This window comes from Lolium perenne, chromosome 6, assembly GCF_019359855.2.
Source record: "Lolium perenne isolate Kyuss_39 chromosome 6, Kyuss_2.0, whole genome shotgun sequence".
NCBI lineage: Eukaryota > Viridiplantae > Streptophyta > Magnoliopsida > Poales > Poaceae > Lolium > Lolium perenne.
In genome coordinates this window covers 10,424,947-10,444,495 of record NC_067249.2, presented here as the reverse complement: position 1 = coordinate 10,444,495, position 19,549 = coordinate 10,424,947, and the positions used below count along the sequence as shown (strand labels likewise).

The following is a 19,549-nucleotide window of genomic DNA, read 5'->3' as shown; positions in this document are numbered from 1 at the left end:
GCCGGCGACCTGTTTCGACGGAGATCTACCCTCACAAGCTTCGATTGGTCAGTAGCGGAGGTAGAATTAAAATTTAGGTGTGGCGGAATGACCATGTACTAAGCAAAATTAAGTAATTTATGTACAATTATGGATACATACTATGCAAAATATAGGAATTTAGGTGTGGCAAAGGCCATAGCTTGCCAGATAGCTGCCTCCGCCACTGCGATTGGTTGCAGATAGCCGGAGCGGGGCTGAGATGTCCCCCTTGGGGTCGAGCATCTGCCGCCGGTGAGGTGACTTGGCCCCTCACTCCACGGGGCGAGTGACGTCGGCCCGCTTGTCCGGCCATGGAGGGGCGTGACGGCGTGACGCAGGGGCGTCCATGGCGTCCAGCTTTGCCTGGGTTTCGTGTTTTGTCCGTCCTCAAATTCAGAGTGTTTGGATCAGCTAGGGAGTAGTATAAGATTGTTGATATAAATTCCAGTGAAGGCATACGAGAGTAGCAGGTACAGGCCGAATTCCAGTGAAGGCGTACGAGAGTATTTGGTACAGGCCGGCCGCGCGATGTCAATGCGTCGAGCAGCGATGGACACGGGGACGTTGTAGCCCGACAGCAGCAGCGGACAGGTTCACGGCAGCGATGATGACATCGATAGACGGGCTTGCGGCGGCGGCGGAGGGCAGACGACTTGCCGGCAGCGAGTGATGATGACGACGGCGGAAGGCTTGCGACGGGGGAGAGAGCTGACAGCTTGCGGCGGCGGACGGCTTGCGACGGTGGGTGGTTGACAGCTATCGACAGCGGTGGCTGACGGCTTGCGACAGCGGCTGACGGCTCTCGACGACGGCGGTGGATGATGCAGTGGACGGCTTGCAACGGTGGCGGCTGGCCTGCAACGAACGCGAGAGGAGAGCTTGCGGCAGCGACAACTACAGTCAACGACTTGCCACACCAACCAGACCTAGCGCCACACCAACAATGAAAAGTGCAATACAACCGTGTAGTCACCGTTAGTGGACAAGGTGAGATGGGCAAGATCCAACGGTGCTGAAGAAAATCCAACGGTGCTGACCGCGTGCTCACGTATACACCTAGTCAGCAAATCCACTCTCTCTACACCAGAATCAATATGGTTTCATTAGAAATAAAACCATACAGGACTACCTGTCCTGGGCCTTTGAATATCTCCACATATGTCATAAATCAAAGAAGAAAATTGTTATATTGAAGCTAGATTTTGAAAAAGCATTTGATACAGTAGAATACTTTGCTATTCTGTCCATATTAAGACACCTGGGTTTCAGTGAAAAATTTATCAGCTAGATATATAATATTCTGACTACTGTATCCACATCTGTTATACTTAATGGAGTACTAGGAAAGAATATTACTTGCAAAAGAGGTGTAAGACAAGGTGATCCACTATCTCCCCTGCTTTTTGTTGCCACTGCTAAGCTATTGAAAATTATCATTAATTATGCATGGCATGAAGGAGTTATTAATTTACCCATTAATAATTCATATGGACAAGACTAACCTATCATACAGTATGCAGATGACACTCTCATCATTGTACCTGCTGAATTGGAACAGCTTGACAGTCTTAAAGATATCTTGATCAACTTCTCTATTTCTACTGGCCTGAAAATTAATTACCATAAGTCCTCCATGGTATCAATTAATATAAGCATTGAAAGATGTCAAGAGCTAGCAAACCATTTTGGCTGCAAAAGGGAATCTCTTCCATTTACTTATCTGGGACTGCCAATGGGAACTACTAGGCCAAGAGTTGATGATTTAATTCCCATGATATGTAAGGTGGACAAAAGGTTATCTGGACTATCAAACTTGATGTCATATAGTGCCACACTAGTTACTATCAAAGCTGTGATATCTGCTATGCCAAATCATGCTATGTGTGCTATCAAAGTACACAACACAAACCTGGAACATATACAGAAAGTTAGCAGAGAATTTTTATGGCATGGAAAGGAGATTAATAAGAAAGGAAAATGTTTGGCAAGCTGGGAAAAAGTATGTATCCCCAAAACTGCAGGAGGACTGGGTGTGCTTGACCTAAGAAAACAAAATAAAGCTTTGCATATAAAGAATCTATATAAATTTTACAACAAGCAGAACATACCCTGGGTAAATCTGATTTGGAAAGCATATTACCAAAATGGAGCTGTTCCACTAGCAAGCACATCTAGAGGATCATTCTGGTGGTGTGATTGTACTGTTTTAATCCCAGATTTTAAACAGCTCACCACATGTTCTCCAGGCAATGGCAAACATATTATGCTATGGAATGATAAGTGGGGAGATATCATTCTAAAGGATAAGTTTCCTCATCTCTTTTCCTTCACCAAGAAAGGGAATATTAATGTCTTTGAGGCATATAATACTGCTCAGGATAATATCTTCAACATGTTTAATCTCCCTTTATCTTTGATTGCTGCACAGCAGTGTGATGAACTATCACAGGAATTAAACAGTTTGCATCTGGATGATATATCTGTGAACGACAAATAGAGCTTTTCATGGGGTGGTAATAAGTATTCAACCAAAAAAGGTTTATCTAGCTCTAGTTAATGCCCCTGTTGCACCGGCTCCATTTAAGTGGATTTGGAAATCAGCATGTCTCCCAAAGCACAAATTTTTCTTCTGGCTTCTCATACAAGACAAATTAAATACAAAAATTCATATGGTCAAGAAAAAATTATTTGTGGATAAACAACATTGTGTTTTGTGTAATGAAGATTCACCTGAAAGTATGCTGCATCTCTTCTTCCAATGTGACTTCAATCAAAATTTCTGGTGGAAAATTGGGGAGGAATGGATACATAATTAAATGTGGTTGAGATGATAGTGGATGCAAGCAGAGATCACTCAACAGATTCTTTAATGAAGCCATGATTGCAGGCTGTTGGAGCATCTGGAATCAAAGGAACTCAATTATTTTTGATGATAAACATGTAGATCCAGATAGCTGTTTTGCTTTTTTCAGAGAGTCTATATCTATTATTAGGCATAGAGTTAGACCTAGTTTGAGAGAAGGAATGCAGGACTTGCTAGACATCTTATGAGCTATCCTAGCTCACTCCATGTACATATTACCCCCTGTTTTTTAAAAAATATATAAAATGATATAGTGGGGATCTTCCCCACTGTTTTTGTGTAAAAAAAAAAAGCAATTATCCCATGTGGAATTGCAAAGATATAATGCATATGCCCTAATGGTTCAACCCAACAGGGGAAAAATCAACCGCTTGGATTGTACAAAGGAAAAAAACGTTTAGAACAATCAAATCATTCCCTCGCCCTTTTCATCTTCTCCTTCTACATGGCTCCTCCTCTCCCCCTCCCCCCTTCTCCTGTAGTGTCCCTTCCCCTTTCCATCTGAGTGTCCCTCATCTCCGCAGGTCCAACCCCCCCCCCCCCCCCCCCCCCCGCTCTGGCGAAGCACCTCCAATTATTGTAGTATCGCCCCTCCTAAGCAACTTTCTTTCCTACGTGGATAACTCAAGTAGGAGCTTGTTTTTCTAATGTTTCAAATGTGTTTTTGTTTTTGTACTAGTTGTCTATTGTTCAATTACGTACCATATGCTGCTTTTTAATGCTATGTGTATTATGACATGTTCCAATGCATCTGTTACATGTTATAGTGAATGCAGATGTGTAGCATATATTGGAAATTTGGGTGTGTGGAGGCATAAAAAATCCTAGTCACTTTTGTCTCAATTTTCTACGAGAGGAATTATAAATGTTGTTATTGATGTTACATACCAATGAACAAATGTTACATGTGGCAGGTTGATGGTGCAGCCACCAAAGGTTGTTGATTATTACCACTTAAAACAATCTGATGGGGGAAGCCGACTGATTTCTTTGTGTTACAGCGGGCCCACGCCTAGGGTTGGCCTTCTTCTTTTGCTGTTGAGAGAGTTAAAGTAGCTGCCAGGAATGAGTTTGTACTCTTGGGAAGAAAAGTTATCAAATCCCCCGAAACAAAATTACACGTATATTTTTCATCTATAAATATATGTCTACAAACTTTTCACAATAAAAAGGTTACTACGCCCTACGACAATAGAAATTTGGTGATTTGAAAAGCTACATTTTGACTAAAGTTGTTACTTTTACGTATGGCGTGAGGTCCATCTTTCTTTTTCCACAAATCATTTCAAGCGCACAAACAATTCTTAATATCTATACATAATATCCGCAACAAAATTAATTGGGAGTTTTCTCGGCATTTGGAACATTTCTTTTTCGCCGGCGAGCAAGTACGAATCCCACTGTTGCATTGACCTTGGAATCTTCGATGTCTCATTTTATTTTCGCTACCGACCGGAGTACATTCATCAGTTGATTTATAACCTGATAGTATAGTTAATCATCTTTCCTCGTCTTGAACCGAGAGCTAGTAAATTAAGTACGGATGGAGTATAGAAAAAACTACTCAGATTAAGCCGTCCATGCACGAAACACTGTTCAACCTTCGGAAATCGCGAGAGAAATCCTCTTTGTTCAAACTGATTTTTTGTTTACTCCAACTTCACGGCCGGCGTCCGTTCACGTGCGGGTCCAGGCTCTTTAATTCGCCGTGTACGTGACGTACGTACAGTACGTGCACATGATTAATTTAGTTTGGCACGCACACTCCCAAAACTTAATCACATCAGGCGTACATTATCAAAAACCATATAGTACTATGAAGAAACAACGGTTCAGATTCTAATCAAATCCCACTCCAACTCTCCAAAAATCTAGGCCTACAGCGAGGGCTTTGCGGGCCCGATTGAGGCTTGGCCTGGCCCGTTGGGGCCTGGTGTGCCATGCTACCGCGTCCGGTCAGCTACTGCGATGGCGGTGGAGGTAGTTTCCCCACGCGACGGTGGCGCTGCCGTTCCAAGGAAATCGATCAAACGATTCTAATACCGTGAAAAAAGAAACTTTCTAGAAATACTTCGCTTGTGGGGCTGGCCGCAAGGCCGGTTATTGATGTGCTCTCATATTCATCCGTCCAAGCTTCCTAACTGCGACCGTGGGGTGACGACGAGGGTGGTGACAAGACCGTGATGGCGCACGATGGTGGGCAGCAAGTTGGGTAGAGTGCTTCGAAGCGACCGGGTCGTAGTTTTTCTGGGGCTTGGGAGAAATCATTGTCGGCTCGTCCGACATCGATGCAGCGATACCTGCGGGTGCCTCCGGTCCATCGTCAAGGGTTTTCGGTGTACACCTTCTCCACTCCCTTCCGAGTACAGAGGGAAACCCTAAGGTCAGTATGGGAAACAACGTCGTCGTTGCATTCATTCTTGAAGGTGTTTCTTCGTACGTGGCGGTTCTAAGTGATAGGAGCGTGGTGGGGCAAATCTGGAGGACTCAGTGGTTGCGGGTAATATTCGCCTCGTCAATCTGCTGTTGTTGGCATTGTTTTCTTTTCTTTCTTTTTTAGATTTTAGGCTACATTGGATTGCAATCCAGCTGTTCTATCATGTTTTTATGTGGTAATTGTATGGTGTGGTTGTAATATTTATATAACGGAGCAAATCCGGAGAATCCATGGGGCTCGGTTGAAAATACGGAGAATTTGCTACAGTACACCGTTATTTTCTAACCTTTTTTAAAACACACCACCCGATTATGTCTTTGCCACGTACCATTACAATTATGTTGCGCATTTGGCAGAGAAAAAACTAACAGCAAACAATTAAAGAAAATAAAAAGTTGTCAAACTTTTCCCTGCTTAACTGCCACCAATAAACTAGGGAAAAAAGTTGTTGTATATATTCGCGTCACCAACACGACACCTGCCCTTTCTGTCCCTTCCATTAATCTTCCCCGCACTCCAAGCAACTAAGCCAAGCTAAGCTCAGCTCTGAGGAGAGCCCGCGACACCTCCGGCGGCGGCGGCATGGACGTGGCCATGGCGCTGGCCACGCTCTTCTTCGTCCTCCTCCTGCTCTCCTCCGCCGCCATCTCGCTCCTCCTCCTCCGCCTCTGCCTCGCCGCCATCCGCCCCTCCGCCACCACCCGCACCCCCTACGCCGCCGTCGACCCCGAGACCGCACGAGCATCGCCGCCGCAGCACGAGCTGGCCTTGCTTCCGCCGACGAAGGCACCCAAGGAGACGCCCGCGGAGCCGCGGAGGCTGGCGTGGCGGGAGGTGGAGGAGCTCACGGGCGGCTTCGACGAGGCGGCCGTGGTGGCCCGCGGCGGCTCCGGCAACGCCGTCTACCTCGCCAGGCAGCGCGTCGGCGGGTCGGCGGCGGCCGTCAAAGTGCACCGCTGGTGCGGCGGCGGCGAGCGGCGGCTCGCCGCGTTCCGGCGCGAGCTCGACCTGCTCCGCCGCGTCGGCCGCCACCCGCGGCTCGTCGCGCTACTCGCTTACTCCGACGACCACGGTAACTAAACTAACCGAGAAATAAGTTTACACCTGTATTCTAGAAGAAAAATAATGTTTAAACTGTACTGCTGTCTGAAGCTTTGACTCTACGCCTACGCTGTGGCGGCAGAACGTGCTCTCTCTCTCTCTTCCTTTTTAACCTTTTCGGACCGCAAAAGTTGTTAGTGTACAGGGACCCGCATAAGAAAAATGATACTGTAGTACTATCTCGATTTTTTTGTTGAAAAAAACCATTTTTTTGGCATTTACTCGCTCTGTCTATAAAAGATTCTGGTGATTTGTTTAAATTTAGATGTATATATAAATAAATTAAAAACTATCTAGTTACATCTAAATTTAGACAAACTTGCGACATCCGAGGCACTACATATTGTCGTGCTACTTACTCATTTTTGAGGAAAAACATGATTCTTCGTGGCCTATACAAAAACAACAAAATAGAAAAATAGCAATATAATGATAGTTAGCTGTTTAAAGAAATATAAATTCCCATTTTATCTTTTTTCATAGGCCATATGCATTTATATTTTGCCTTGAAAATTTCACGAGTAAGTATCCATGTACTATGTACATGCGCTAAATTATTTCGATTTTTTCCGAAAGTTTGCAATAGCATTTTTTTTTTGAATTTTGTAAAAATGGGTCTGCCTAGACCCGTGTCCACTTCATTTTCCATAAAGATGTACAGTACTAATAGTACTACAGTATGATAAATTATGGTTGATGTGCAATACTTTGTTTAGTGGCAGGTCTGCAGAAACTAATTCTACTAGTAAGTGATTTTTGTTGAGGAGTGGTGACATTACAGCCTACCTAAACAATCGAGAACAACTACGCCACCTCACCGGATTTCTTTTCACCCGCTTTTTCAGTGAGACAACGACATGCTTGAAAAAAGGCTTTTAGCTCACTAATCGTCTTTTAGAATGCTAAATTACCATGTGCATACTACTACTAGTACTCTTGATTTGGAGTGTCTCGTCCTTCAAAAGATACGGTGTCTCGTCTTTGTTTTACTCCAAATGCTTAACATTTCTTTCCAAAAGGATTGTAATCAATTAAAAACATTACATATTTGAGAGAATTTCACTTCTTGCAGAGGAGGGAGGCGCACTTGTGCTGGAGTACATGTCGGGCGGCACCCTCGCCGACCGCCTCCACGGCGCCACCCCACCACTCACCTGGTGCCACAGGATGCGTGTCGTCAACAACATCGCCCTCGCGTTGGAGCACCTCCATGGCACCGCCACAGCCATCGTGCACGGCGACCTGTCAGCCTCCAACGTGCTCCTCGACGACGTGGGCGGCGCGCGGCTCTGCGACCTAGGCTCCGCCTGCGAGGCCACTTTCTCTGCAGCCGTCGCGCCCGCTAGACGCGGCGCTGCCGCTGCTGTGGGCTCCCCGGGGTACGCTGACCCCTTCAACCAGGGTGGCGGGGCTTGTGGACAGTAGGCTAGGAGACTGTTATGACACCGTAGAGGCCAGCGATATCGCGAGAATCGCCCTTGAGTGCGTGGCGCCGCAGCCAGGGCTCCGACCCATGATGGCGCAGGTGCGGGCTGCCGTGGCGGAGAAGGCGGCGAGGTCTATCATGAGCGATGGTAGTGATCATAAGTTGCTCGACTTATTCCGCGCCACGAGCTAACTGATTAGTTGCGAGTACTTATTTTCTAACCGAGGAAAGTTCTTCTTTTCATTTTGTGTGTAATGTAGCATCTTTTAGAGGTAAAAAATCGATTCATATATGTTATGTTGATGGAAGCAAAAATGTGATTTTTAAACGGTGAAAACCGCTACACGAGATTCAGCTAGCTTACTGGAAATGGGGGACAGAGTCTGAGTGCAACGTACGTTAGAACATTCAAGCAAACATTGTTTTTAAATTCCAACATCTGTCTCACTTAACAAATTAAAACAAGTTACATCCCGAGGAAATGGATTGAAGCCTTTCTTCTATTACTAGCTTTAAACGATAGAAGTAGCAACAATGCCATGGCTAGCAAAGACCTCAAAAAGGGGCTCCATTTTCCCCCATTTTATTCAATCTGGTTGTTGACGATTTCTCCAGAATCCAGGCTACAGATGGCGTTGTCATCCAGGTACTGCTGCTCTTGCTGTTGAGCCATCGTCAGCTGTTGCTGACGCTGCTTCTGAATCATCATCTGGTGTTGCTGAAATTGCTGTTGCCGCCGCCGCTGCTGCTGCATCTGAATCTGTTGTTGCTGAATCTGCTGTTGCTTCTGCTGCATATGAATCTGCTGCCGCTGCTGCAAATGAACCTGTTGCTGCTGCATCTGAATCTGTTGTTGTTGTTGCCGCTGCTGATTCTGCATCATCATGGTCTTCATCTTCTCCACGTGGTTCTTGCGTCGCCACACGGCGCAGAGGGACTTGTTCCGGTGCATCTCCATGAACCTCTTCTGCAGCAGCTCGCGGCCGTGTCCATGTCCGTCCTTCTCCCATGCCTCATCCCCTAGGGCCTCCTCCCCGATCTCTCCCGCCCGCTAAAGGAAGAAGTTTTCGATGTCATCCCAGAAAAACACACCGTCGCCGACGCAGCTGGCGATCAGCTCGTCTGCCTCGTCGGTGGTCTGCTCGCCGCCCTTTATGTTCATCGCGGCCATGAACCCGATGGTCAGGAACCTGGCGTAGATCTCCTCGTACTCGCCCGTCTCGACGGCGCCGCACACGTCGCCCTCCCACAGCAGCAGGAACGCCGTCTCGACGCGATAGAACGATGACCCGAAGTTGAGCTGCTTGGTGGTAATGATGCCGCGGCCGGCGCACGCGACGGCGACGCGGTCATGCGTGCGGGTCGTCGAAGGGCCCGATGGAGCGCGCGACGCGCCGCTTCGGGTCCATGACGCGGGCCATCCACCCCTTGCTCGGGTCGCGTTACACCACGACGTAAGTCAACCTGGGTAGTAGCGGTGGCGGCGTGGCGTGCCCGGGCGGCACGGGAGCACGGACGCCGGCCGCGGCAGCAGCGGGGTTGCTGGGCAGAGGCACGCCGCCCACTGGTGCCGCACCCTGTGGCCCTGGCATCGGAGCGTGACGCTTCGCTGCCAGAACGAGGGCCGGCCCCATCGCCGTCGGTGCTTGTTTGCCCGGGGAAGGCGCGGAAGTTTTCGACACCTGCGGCCTCCCGTACTGAACTGCGGCGCCAACTGCACGAGCGTTCGGCGGAATGCCGGGCGCCCTCGCCGTCGGCGTCCCTGCGTTCATACGTGCCGCTGGCGAGGGAGCTGCTGCCATCTGGGCAGGACCACCGAAGTTAGCCATCGGCCGTGGCACGCCTGCGGTGGGCGCCAACGGCATGCGAGCCCTCGCGGCCGGGAACGCGGCACCGGCGGCACGGGTAGCATTCATCAGAGCGCCGGGCGGCCTGCTCGCCGAAACGAGTCCCCCTCACAACGGGAGTGCCGAAGTTAGCCATTGGCCGTGGCACGCCTGCGGTGGGCGCCCCCTGCGCTTGCGGCGCCAACGGCATGCGAGGCCTCGCGGCCGGGAACGCGGCACCGGCCGCACGAGTAGCATTCATCGGAGCGTCGGGCGGGATCCTCGCCGTGGACGGCGCCTGCACGCCGAGATTGCCATTGGATACCATCGTCGGCCGTGGCACGCCGGCGGCAGCGGGCGCCCCTTGCGCGCATGGCGTTCCTGCAGGAGGCTTCGCGGCGGCGCCCGGAGCAGAGAACGGCGGCGTCATGCTGCCCGATCAGACTGGCAGTCGTGGCAAGAAGGAGGTGCTTGCTGCGTAAGAAATAATTCCATTTCCCAACTAGGACAAAAACACCTATGAAAATAAGGTGATTGTCATAGCCGAAGAAAAGTCAGCGATTTTTTTTTAAACTAGATGACCCGGTGCGCCCCGGCGCACAGGCAAATGCAAGACAGTATTATAACCATATGTTTCATGGTGCTAATGTATTTTTAGTTCTCCAAAAGTTCAGTAGGTCTTTGAGAGCCCATAAACCTATATAGGCAATCCTTTTTAAGAATGTAAGTTTTACTCGGCTGATGTTTGTTTGGTTGTCCAAGAATTCACTATGTTTTTGAGAAAATAGAACATACATACTGACTAAAAAAGTGAACATACATGCCATAGATGACCGGTTGTGCGTTGGCGCAAATGGCAAAAGCAAGACATTACTCAAGGCATGTGATTACATTATGGCTAGTGAGGTATTTAGACTTAGTGAAATAACTGCTTGTGTTAATTACACAATATTGTCCCACGCTTATGGCCCACTACGCATACTCATGGTGACCATGGTAAATTTCATAAACACAACCATATACTTGGATGAAATATGTAAAGAATGTGCCATTTCCCATATTCTATAGGAAAGATGTGTTCCAATGTACAGAAAGACATAAAACTGCATTGTATTTAATTCATAAATGTAATATCAATATCAGTCTCTCGACAGTTAACCATATATAAGTTGGGTACTCTTTCATAGGCACTAAAACATCTGCACAATATTTGTAGAGATATATATATCATCCCTCGAATTCAGCACAAGTTATCTGCAATAGGAAAAAACATTTTCACTAAGCCAAAAAGAGAAAAGAGATCACAATAAAAAGCAAGGTGGTCAAACTCAAAATAGGATGCATGTGGCCGATTTATCCTAATTTGCCTAGCTAAAACATATAGAGGAAACAATAAATGTTTACCTGGTTGGGAAAAAAACTGGAAACAGAGAATTGTTAAACACCACAAGTGACAAAGCTGCAAAGATCAATATGCATAGATACCTAAAGAGAACACAACATAAGATACAAATCAATGTCTAAAAGGATGAATTGTCTGTGAATGGATAATTAGCAGAGGCATGATAAAGTATATCTACATAAGGAAGTATAATTAGTAGGGTTTACATAATTTGGAAAACAAGAAGGAAGTGAAACCCCCCGAAAAAATGAGCAAAGAATAGAAGCAACTACACGCAGTCTGCTTCGTTTGTTGTTGCTGCTCACTCAACAGTCGACCCCTGTGGCTCAAGGAAGTTGGCTCACCGAGAGTCGTGAGGCACATCATCCACGCTGATGCTCAGCCATTCGCCCATTTTCATCCATAATGACTCTACCATGGAAGGCCGGCATAGACAGCGAGCAAGGGGCTAGAGCGGGAAAATGGTGAGCCCATGGATGTCGTTGCAGCATGGCCGGTGAACATCACGATGGACACCAGCAAGAAGCGAGGGACGGTGGCGATGAAGCTTCCTCCGGACATTGAAACCAGCGAATGAAACTGGTGTGAAACCGCACAGACCGTCAAACCAGGTCAGACCACACCATCATATCATACTATTTGTAAACAGTCTAAACCAGACCGAACCAGTTAAAACTGCGGCCAACGGTCCAGGTTGAGGAAACTGTACAACCCGTCTTAAAACGGGAATGCCCAGGGTTATCGACCATAAGAGAATGTATATGCTGAGCACAGTATACAGATGGGATAATTAATTGGTTCACTCATTGTACATCATTTAATCATGGTTTGATAAAATTGTAAAATAAGTCCTTAAACATTTGGCAAGCATACAACTGTCTTTTCCTTTTCATCAGAGCAATTAAGAGATGGATTATCTTGCCATAGAAGCAAAAGCTTGGAATGCGGGAGATCGAAGGTGATAATCTCAAAAATAATCTTCCAGAATTTATATATAGGCGTGCCTCCACGTAGAAGTTCAAGCCAATTTTCAAAAGAACGACTTTCTATGATCAAAAACTCCTCCTGCAAATAGTCATATAAATAACAATAATTGTGCCTAGCTACAATAGATATCTAACAAATTCATCACAGAAAGTTTATGCTACCATTTTCAATGGAAAGATAAACTAAAATACAAAATATAGATAGCGACATAATAGGCTAGCAATTTCCAGTGCTGACATAAACTAAATGCAAAAAATAGACTGACAAATTCACTCAAAGTAGAAATGAATCTTAGTCTAAGCAAGCCAATACATACTGCAGACTAAGATTAATTTATCAATAGACATAAAGAGAGGTGAGACGGGGATAGTGAGTAAACCTGTACTACTACACCCAGAATTAGCAAAGGAAATGACATCCTAAGAAAAAAAGAACAAACTACACCCAGAATTAGCAAAGGAAATGACATCCTAAGAAAAAAAGAACAAAATCATAAAGTGCGAGTATGAATCTGTAGTTCTTGATAGATCTCTAGTAAGGTTCAAAGATGAACAAAAAATCGCGATATTTCACATGACGGATAGAAATGAAAAGAGGATCATCTGTACCATATATACTGTATATTTAAAACTGCACATATTTGCATCAATAAGTTGTACACCCTCCGTCCGGGAGAGTGTCGGACCCACAGTACAAAGTAACTTTTGCAAAAAAAAAGTCTAGAAACAGTGAAAACGCTTCAAGATAGGACTTTAAATTTCAAACATCGATTTTCCCCGACCTCCGTCTCCGTCCTCGATCTCCGCCTTCCACCGTCGAGGTATCAGCTTGTCGTCGCCCCCCGTGATCGATCTATCAGCAATTACGACGGGGGCGAGGTCAGCAAACACAGCGATTCTATCTGGGACCGTCGCCCCCATCGTGTTCCTGAACCGTGATCTCCATTGCAGAGCTCGCGGCGCTCGCCGCCGGCTGCTGTCTGCTCTGTGCGCTGCGCTTGCCTACTCCGCCGCGCCGTGCATGAGCTTGCCTCGCTAGCCGCCCGCTGCTCTCTGCACCGCGGACGCCTCTGCTCCTCCTCTGCTCCGCGTGCATGCCTCGCTGCGGCGCTCGCCGTCGGCCACGAGCTCCTCCCTGCGGCGCTGCTGGTCCTCCGCTGCGCCGCTGCACCTCCGCTGCGATCGTCGTTGTCCTCGACGGCTTGACCTCCTCCTTGCGCCACTGCGCCGCCGGCTGCTCCGACGGCGAGCTCGTCTGCTCCCTGGACAAGATCGTCGCCCTCCCCTGAACGAACTCGATGCCCTCCCCTGAACGAGCTCACCGTCCTCCCCTGAACGAGCCAGCCGTCCTCATCCTTGAACTGTTACCTGAAGAAGGTACTGCAGTTTAAAATTCAGTTTCAGAGAAATTAATGCAAACATTCAGTTTCAGAGAAACTTCAGTTTCACATGTGGTGTATGGATCTATCTTGGAACAATATTACTGAAAATATTCCATCAACTATATTTTGATACAGAATTCGTTCTCCTTCCAATCATCATGGAATTGTAGCTAATACAGTAATAACAACGAAGCTGTGAAATTCAGAGAAACATATGAAATCAGTAGGTGTTAACCGGTGGCTGCAGAGGTACACAGAATTCCTTTGCGTATGGATCCTCATTGTATGAGTTCACAGTCTGTTAAAGAAGATAAAATAAAACAATGGATGTGATTAAAGTAGCTGTGGCCTGTAGATTATTTTTCAGCAGGCAGTTCGGCCTGTAAATAGTTTCAAAAATATCCCTATTCAACTACTGAGCCTTAAAATATTTCAACTATATTAGAATTGTCAATTGGCAAATACTAATTGGCAGTGAAATATTCACAGACAAGCTAACTATTGTCTAAGAAGTCCAGCAACTGAAATGTATTGCTCAGGCATCATACTTACACTTGATCTCCGTACATCTCTTGCTTAGTTCACAAACTGATGCAGAGGTCGCTTCATTTTCCTGTAACCACACATGCAACCTAGTCAGCCTTTCATGCTTCTGTCATCAATGGCTTCAGGGTCTTGCATAATCTTTGACAGTACTCAGTAGTTCAACCAAACTACTCTCAGAAAAAGACTGATGAGCTACCCATCCTTTTTAGGGAATGCAATATCCCTTATAAAATGCATAATTGACAGGGTACCTACACAGGATGTGGATCATCAGTAAGAAACATCAGAAAGAAGTATGAGAGTATGAATGACGACAGGCAAGAAACATCAGTATAACAGTAAGAAAAAGGCCCTGTGCTGATGCATCAGTAATGACAGGCAAGAAACATCAGTATAACAGTAGTTTCTCACAGTTAAGATTTATATGATGACAGTGCATTTTATTGCACCAACATAATGCAGTTGTTGACCGGGCGTCCTCAACTTTCAGGTAGTTGTTGTGCAGCAAGTAGGTTTGGTTTTCAGCTACGACAATTTCTCTTCTTAGCCTAGCGAGTATATACTGGACAGGACAGTGCACCCAACGAATCAACGAAAAATTGGAGCCCAAAATCAAGGGCAGAGAAAGAAGCAGATATATTCGTCTCACCGTGGGAGCAGCCGCCGTCGACTTGATGAGCGGCCATGATGAGGCTGGCAAGGACGCCACATCTCCTTGACCGGCGGTCCACGCGGCCAGCCAAATCACACCGTCGACCAGGTTGGCCTCATTGACGATTTAAGCACCATATTTCACAAAAAAAATTGAGATATTGTACACCACATAATTTTGGACCAGATTTTTTAATCAGGGTCGGGTTCAAAACACAAATCATGAGGTCTCCAAATATCCGCACTGCAACTACCAAAAATCTACGACTTCAGATTTCCATATACTTTATTTTACACTGCTAGATCTCTGAAATATTGTAACAAGTCAACGACCATATTGAATGTAGGATGATTAATTAGCAACACACGAATGTGGATGCTATTGTTTCCCCAATCAAGCTGGAAGCCTTTCTCGGTGTCTCGTTCATATGTTAAAGAAGTGCCCAATACTGAAGAGAAAATAGAGATACGAACTGAAATATGATTCCATGTTTGTATAAGTTCAACTTACTATTAAGCAAACTATTTGTATAAGTTTACCAAACCCAGTGTACAGTTCTGATATCTAAAACAAAGGCCACATACCAGCAAGGCGTTCCACCAACCACCAGCTCCACACCCTCGACATGACAAACTGCACAACGAAAGCAAAATCCCATGTATCAAACACTTAGGGTGTATCACTGCAAAGTTGAAGTTCGAAGGGGTAACCAATAATTAATTGAGGTAAACTTGCACAGAATGGACATCCTTTTAGGGATATAAATTCTTGGCAATTTATTGGTTAGATCAAACTGGCAACCTGTAGGTTCTAGATTTTGGCCTATGCAAATCTCTAGATAGTAGTAGCTATCCACAGCGAAATAACACCAATTCATCAGCAGACGAGGATAAGCAATTAAGTAAGATGCTATTCACATGCTAACACAACATGCAAACCTGTAAAGATTTAGCAAATATAGACTGAAGTGTCAACCATCTCACTATGTGAAAAAGTGCATTGGTTATTCCATAATTTTACGCTTTAAGGTTTAGAGCCTTCCAGTAAGCAAAGAGACTTAGTGATAGACTGATAGTTGCTCGATACATGAAAGGAGAGTTATGGAAGAGATAAAACACTAAACTACAAGTACATTTAGTTTGGGTTGAGCTAATTTATACATGATTTCTCTAATACAACACTTTGATTTATACTAATAATGTCCTCATGCCTAGCACCCACCGACGAACAGGCAGATGACACTGCTGCTACTGACCATGGAATCGGGGATGTGCGGGCGCCCAGATGCAACCATTGCCATCCGCCATGGAGCTAGAAAAAAAATCACTTCTCGTAGACATAATAACAAACAGGTCAGACGCAATATTTTTTTTTGAAACTTTCTCCATGGGCTGAGATCTAACTTTTCTACGTAAACCTTGTTTATCCTTTGAGAAATGAACAAAATAGTTGCAAGGCACATGTGGACATGTGGTAATCCATGAATATATTAGATTTTCTCTTGAATTGCAGGTTCAAAGGTAGTGGCTCCACAGCATGATGTCGCATCAATCAAATTTAACTTCAAACATGTAAGGGTCTGAAATAATGCATCTCATGATCACAACAACTGCGAAAAAGAATTCACGTGCTGCTGCAAAGCAGGAGCTCGTTATGCGGCGGATAACAAAAATCTCACCACATTGCAGCCCACAAAAAATATTTGGGGACACATTTTTGCAGCCAGTTCCACCAAACACTACAATGTCCACAACTTAGACCTATATGTGTGACCTGCAATCTCATACCAAAGTTTAACCTCAAATTAAGACAGATCAGCACTGAACATAATGTTCATGATATTTCTCTAGATGTGAGTATATGTATTAACAGGAAAATCACACTGAACAATGTAGCAAGTAGACAAGCGGCTGGACAGAGAAACTCCATACCTAATCAACCAGTTAGAGGATTCGTCTAGAATCACCATCTCATCGGTGCGGTATGGATCTTACAACACTCCATATGCTCTGCCTCCCGCTGCCACATCAACCACAAATATCAGAGACCCAACTTGAGTGAGTTATTATAGGAAATAAGCAAGATTATATAAACGAAATGAAGAGGATAATTACCAGAGGTAGCGCCATACCAGGCTGATGAACTCAGCCTTCTTGCACTTGCTGCAACGAAAAACCGCACTAAGAAAATTAGGAAAAAGCAGCAGATGTAGAGATAGTGAGACAAATAAGAGAGACAATGGCATATATAGGTTCAAACCTGCAATGATCAAATCCCCAACCTGTTTGCCAATGCAGCATGGTGACCTCTGTACCCAAAAAAAAAAACAATCTTGGTTCAAACCAGGGTACACCACAAATCTGTAAATAGGTGTACAGGGACAACTCAAAAGGGGAGAAAATAATCCTAGATGGTGATGCACAACACAAGAAGAGCTCTCCAGAAATTTTGGACATCGATCTAATACAAAGTGGAGCAGAGAGAAAAGCAGCTTCCCTCGGCCATGGGAGAGGCAGCAGGTCGGCTACCCTGGCCGTGTGATCCTCCTGCCGCATGCGCACCACGTCCATGGTCAACACTGCATTGATGCCATGGCCCCGTCCAAGATCTAGGCTTAAATCCATGTCAAATCTGCAAAAGGAGCAGCCAGTCATCATCAACAACAGCACAACCAGAGAGAGATCGAGAGGACAACGGAGGGGATCGACTTGCCTGAACCGGTCGACGGGGACGACCGGCGCTCCATCCAACTCCACGCCTCCTTCATCTCTTCCATGGCCGAGGCCGCGCGCCGCCACCACTCTCCGCGCCGCCGCCCGCCTTCGTGCGCTCTTCTGCTTTTGGCACGATGACGTCCACGACCGGCGGCAACTGTGGCCTCCTAGCGCTCTACCAGCGGCGGCGCCCTCGTCCGCGATGCCTCCTGATGCGAGGCACGGGGTGGAGCCGCCCACGCTGCTTCTCAGCGCAGGAAGATGAACGGTGAGGTCCGCCCGTTTCATTCCAGCCGCCGCCGCCACCGTCGGGCTCCCGCGGGAAGTGAGAAACGTCTGATTGGGGAGGGGAGAGGAGGCGGGGATTGGTGGAGAGGCCAATCCCGATCTAGGTTTTCACCGCTCCACCGAACAATCAATGAAACGAGTGACGCGGGGGAGCGCCCGCTGCTGCCTCTGGCTGCCCGTCCCGCACAAAAACGGGCCCAAATGTCATAGACTGTGAACGAGTAGCGATAGGTAAACAAAACTTTACTGCATCGGACGGTCAGTATGAAAAGCGGGAGGCTGGTTCTACTGTCGCACGTGAAATGGGTGAACGAGATTGTTTTGCCCCTCTCAGAGCCCTTGCATGCCCGGGTAGTATTAGAACATTTATAGGAGAAATAATACACTTTTTAATATTAATTCCAGAAATAATATTAGTTTTCAGCAAATTTCAGAAATAATATACCGTCGGGGTGGTGGAACCCGAAATTGTAAAATCGGGTTGGAGGAGCCCGAGACGGAGCGAATCTGGCGTGCCAGGCCAATTTCGGGGACGAGCACCCCGAAGCGTGGCAGTCGGCCACCGAAGGCCCGTGTCGGCCTGTCCTCGGCCGAGGGCGAGACGGTGTCGGAGCGTGGAATCCCGATGCCCCAATTTCGGGGGCGACCCCGACTCGGGCGACTCGGGCGCACTGACCCCGAAACGCAGGAGATTAAATTCGCCCGCACCGCTGCCTCGACGCTCATCTTCCTCCTCCAGCTCGCTCTCAGTCATCTGCTCTCTGTCTCTCTCTCGTGAGCTCTCAGCCCAGCACCATTTTTCCTCATTTGTGAGCGATTTATCCAGCCATTTGTTGTAGTTTCACCACCAAATGCTGTAGAATTAGCTGATCTATAGATGGGTTAGTTTTTGAGGCGTTTTGGTGGAGGTGCTGTTGGTGGTGGTGGAGCTGGTGGTGGTGGTGGTGGAGCTGGTGGAGGTGGTGCTGCTTCGTGGTGGTGCTGCTGCAGCTGCTGCGTGGTGGTGCAGCTGCTGCGGGGTGGAGGAGCTGAGCTGCTGACGGAGGTGTTTGGCACGCTTCAAGGATAAACGCTAATTCCTGATATTAGATGGTGTAATCATGCATGTTGCGTTCGTTAGCTTCGCAGATTAGTTATTGAAATATGTATTGGTAGAAAGTATTTATTTAGGACTGTAGGTGCTAGATTTTTATTTATTTCAAAGTGTAGATGCTAGATTTTTTTGACGAGTCTGTAATTTGTATAGGTGAGCAGATATGTCAGATAGAGTAAAATTCGTTGTTTACTTCGGTCACGGCACGGTCCGAACAACTCCGATGGGAGCCGATCTGAGCGAGTTTCAGTATGAGGAGTTGCATTTGTCAAACCCAAAAACATGTGCTGTCCACAACTGGCGCGTGGTTGACGTGGGAGGTTTGATGGCAGTTGACGGGCTTGATGGAGTGTCTTGATTCGTTCCCCGGCAACGGCGCCAGAAAATAGCTTGATGTCTACGGGAGCTTCTATTCTTGTAGACAGTGTTGGGCCTCCAAGAGCAGAGGTTTGTAGAACAGCAGCAAGTTTCCCTTAAGTGGATCACCCAAGGTTTATCGATCTCAGGGAGGAAGAGGTCAAAGATATCCCTCTCAAGCAACCCTGCAATCACAAAGCAAGAAGTCTCTTGTGTCCCCAACACACCAAATACACTTGTCAGATGTATAGGTGCACTAGTTCGGCGAAGAGATAGTGAAATACAAGTAATATGGATGTATATGAGTGGTAATAGCAATCTGAATAAAATATGGCAGCGAGTAAACATGCAACAAAACAGTAAACAAACGGAGATTCGATGCTTGGAAACAAGGCCTAGGGATCATACTTTCACTAGTGGACACTCTCAACATTGATCGCATAATAAATAACTCT

General features: G+C 46.5%; 1 protein-coding gene and 1 long non-coding RNA gene across 3 annotated transcripts; one reads left to right on the top strand and one right to left on the bottom strand.

The window, feature by feature from the left end:
• The first annotated feature begins 5,795 nt into the window (after nucleotides 1-5,795).
• On the top strand, nucleotides 5,796-7,847 carry LOC127308917 (salt tolerance receptor-like cytoplasmic kinase 1). Its single transcript, XM_071822007.1, has 2 exons — nucleotides 5,796-6,393; nucleotides 7,495-7,847. Exons 1-2 carry the CDS (start codon nucleotides 5,904-5,906, stop codon nucleotides 7,845-7,847), a joined length of 843 nt encoding a protein of 280 aa, XP_071678108.1. The 5' UTR covers nucleotides 5,796-5,903.
• A 4,893-nt stretch (nucleotides 7,848-12,740) lies between these two features.
• On the bottom strand, nucleotides 12,741-14,972 carry LOC139832878 (uncharacterized). Of its 2 annotated transcripts, none has more exons than XR_011747544.1 (3): nucleotides 14,640-14,972; nucleotides 13,997-14,241; nucleotides 12,741-13,442 (listed from the first exon to the last, which is right to left on the bottom strand). It is a non-coding gene; the product is annotated as an uncharacterized lncRNA (long non-coding RNA). The 2 variants fall into 2 exon arrangements; XR_011747543.1 differs by having other exon boundaries at nucleotides 12,741-13,430.
• Nucleotides 14,973-19,549: the final 4,577 nt, after the last annotated feature.

Excerpts from the sequence above, each read along its gene's own strand:
- LOC127308917 (XM_071822007.1), top strand. The coding sequence starts at position 5,904 with ATGGACGTGGCCATGGCGCTGGCCACGCTCTTCTTCGTCCTCCTCCTG. Across the intron at positions 6,394-7,494 it reads CGCTTACTCCGACGACCACG|AGGAGGGAGGCGCACTTGTG; the intron begins GTAACTAAACTA and ends CACTTCTTGCAG.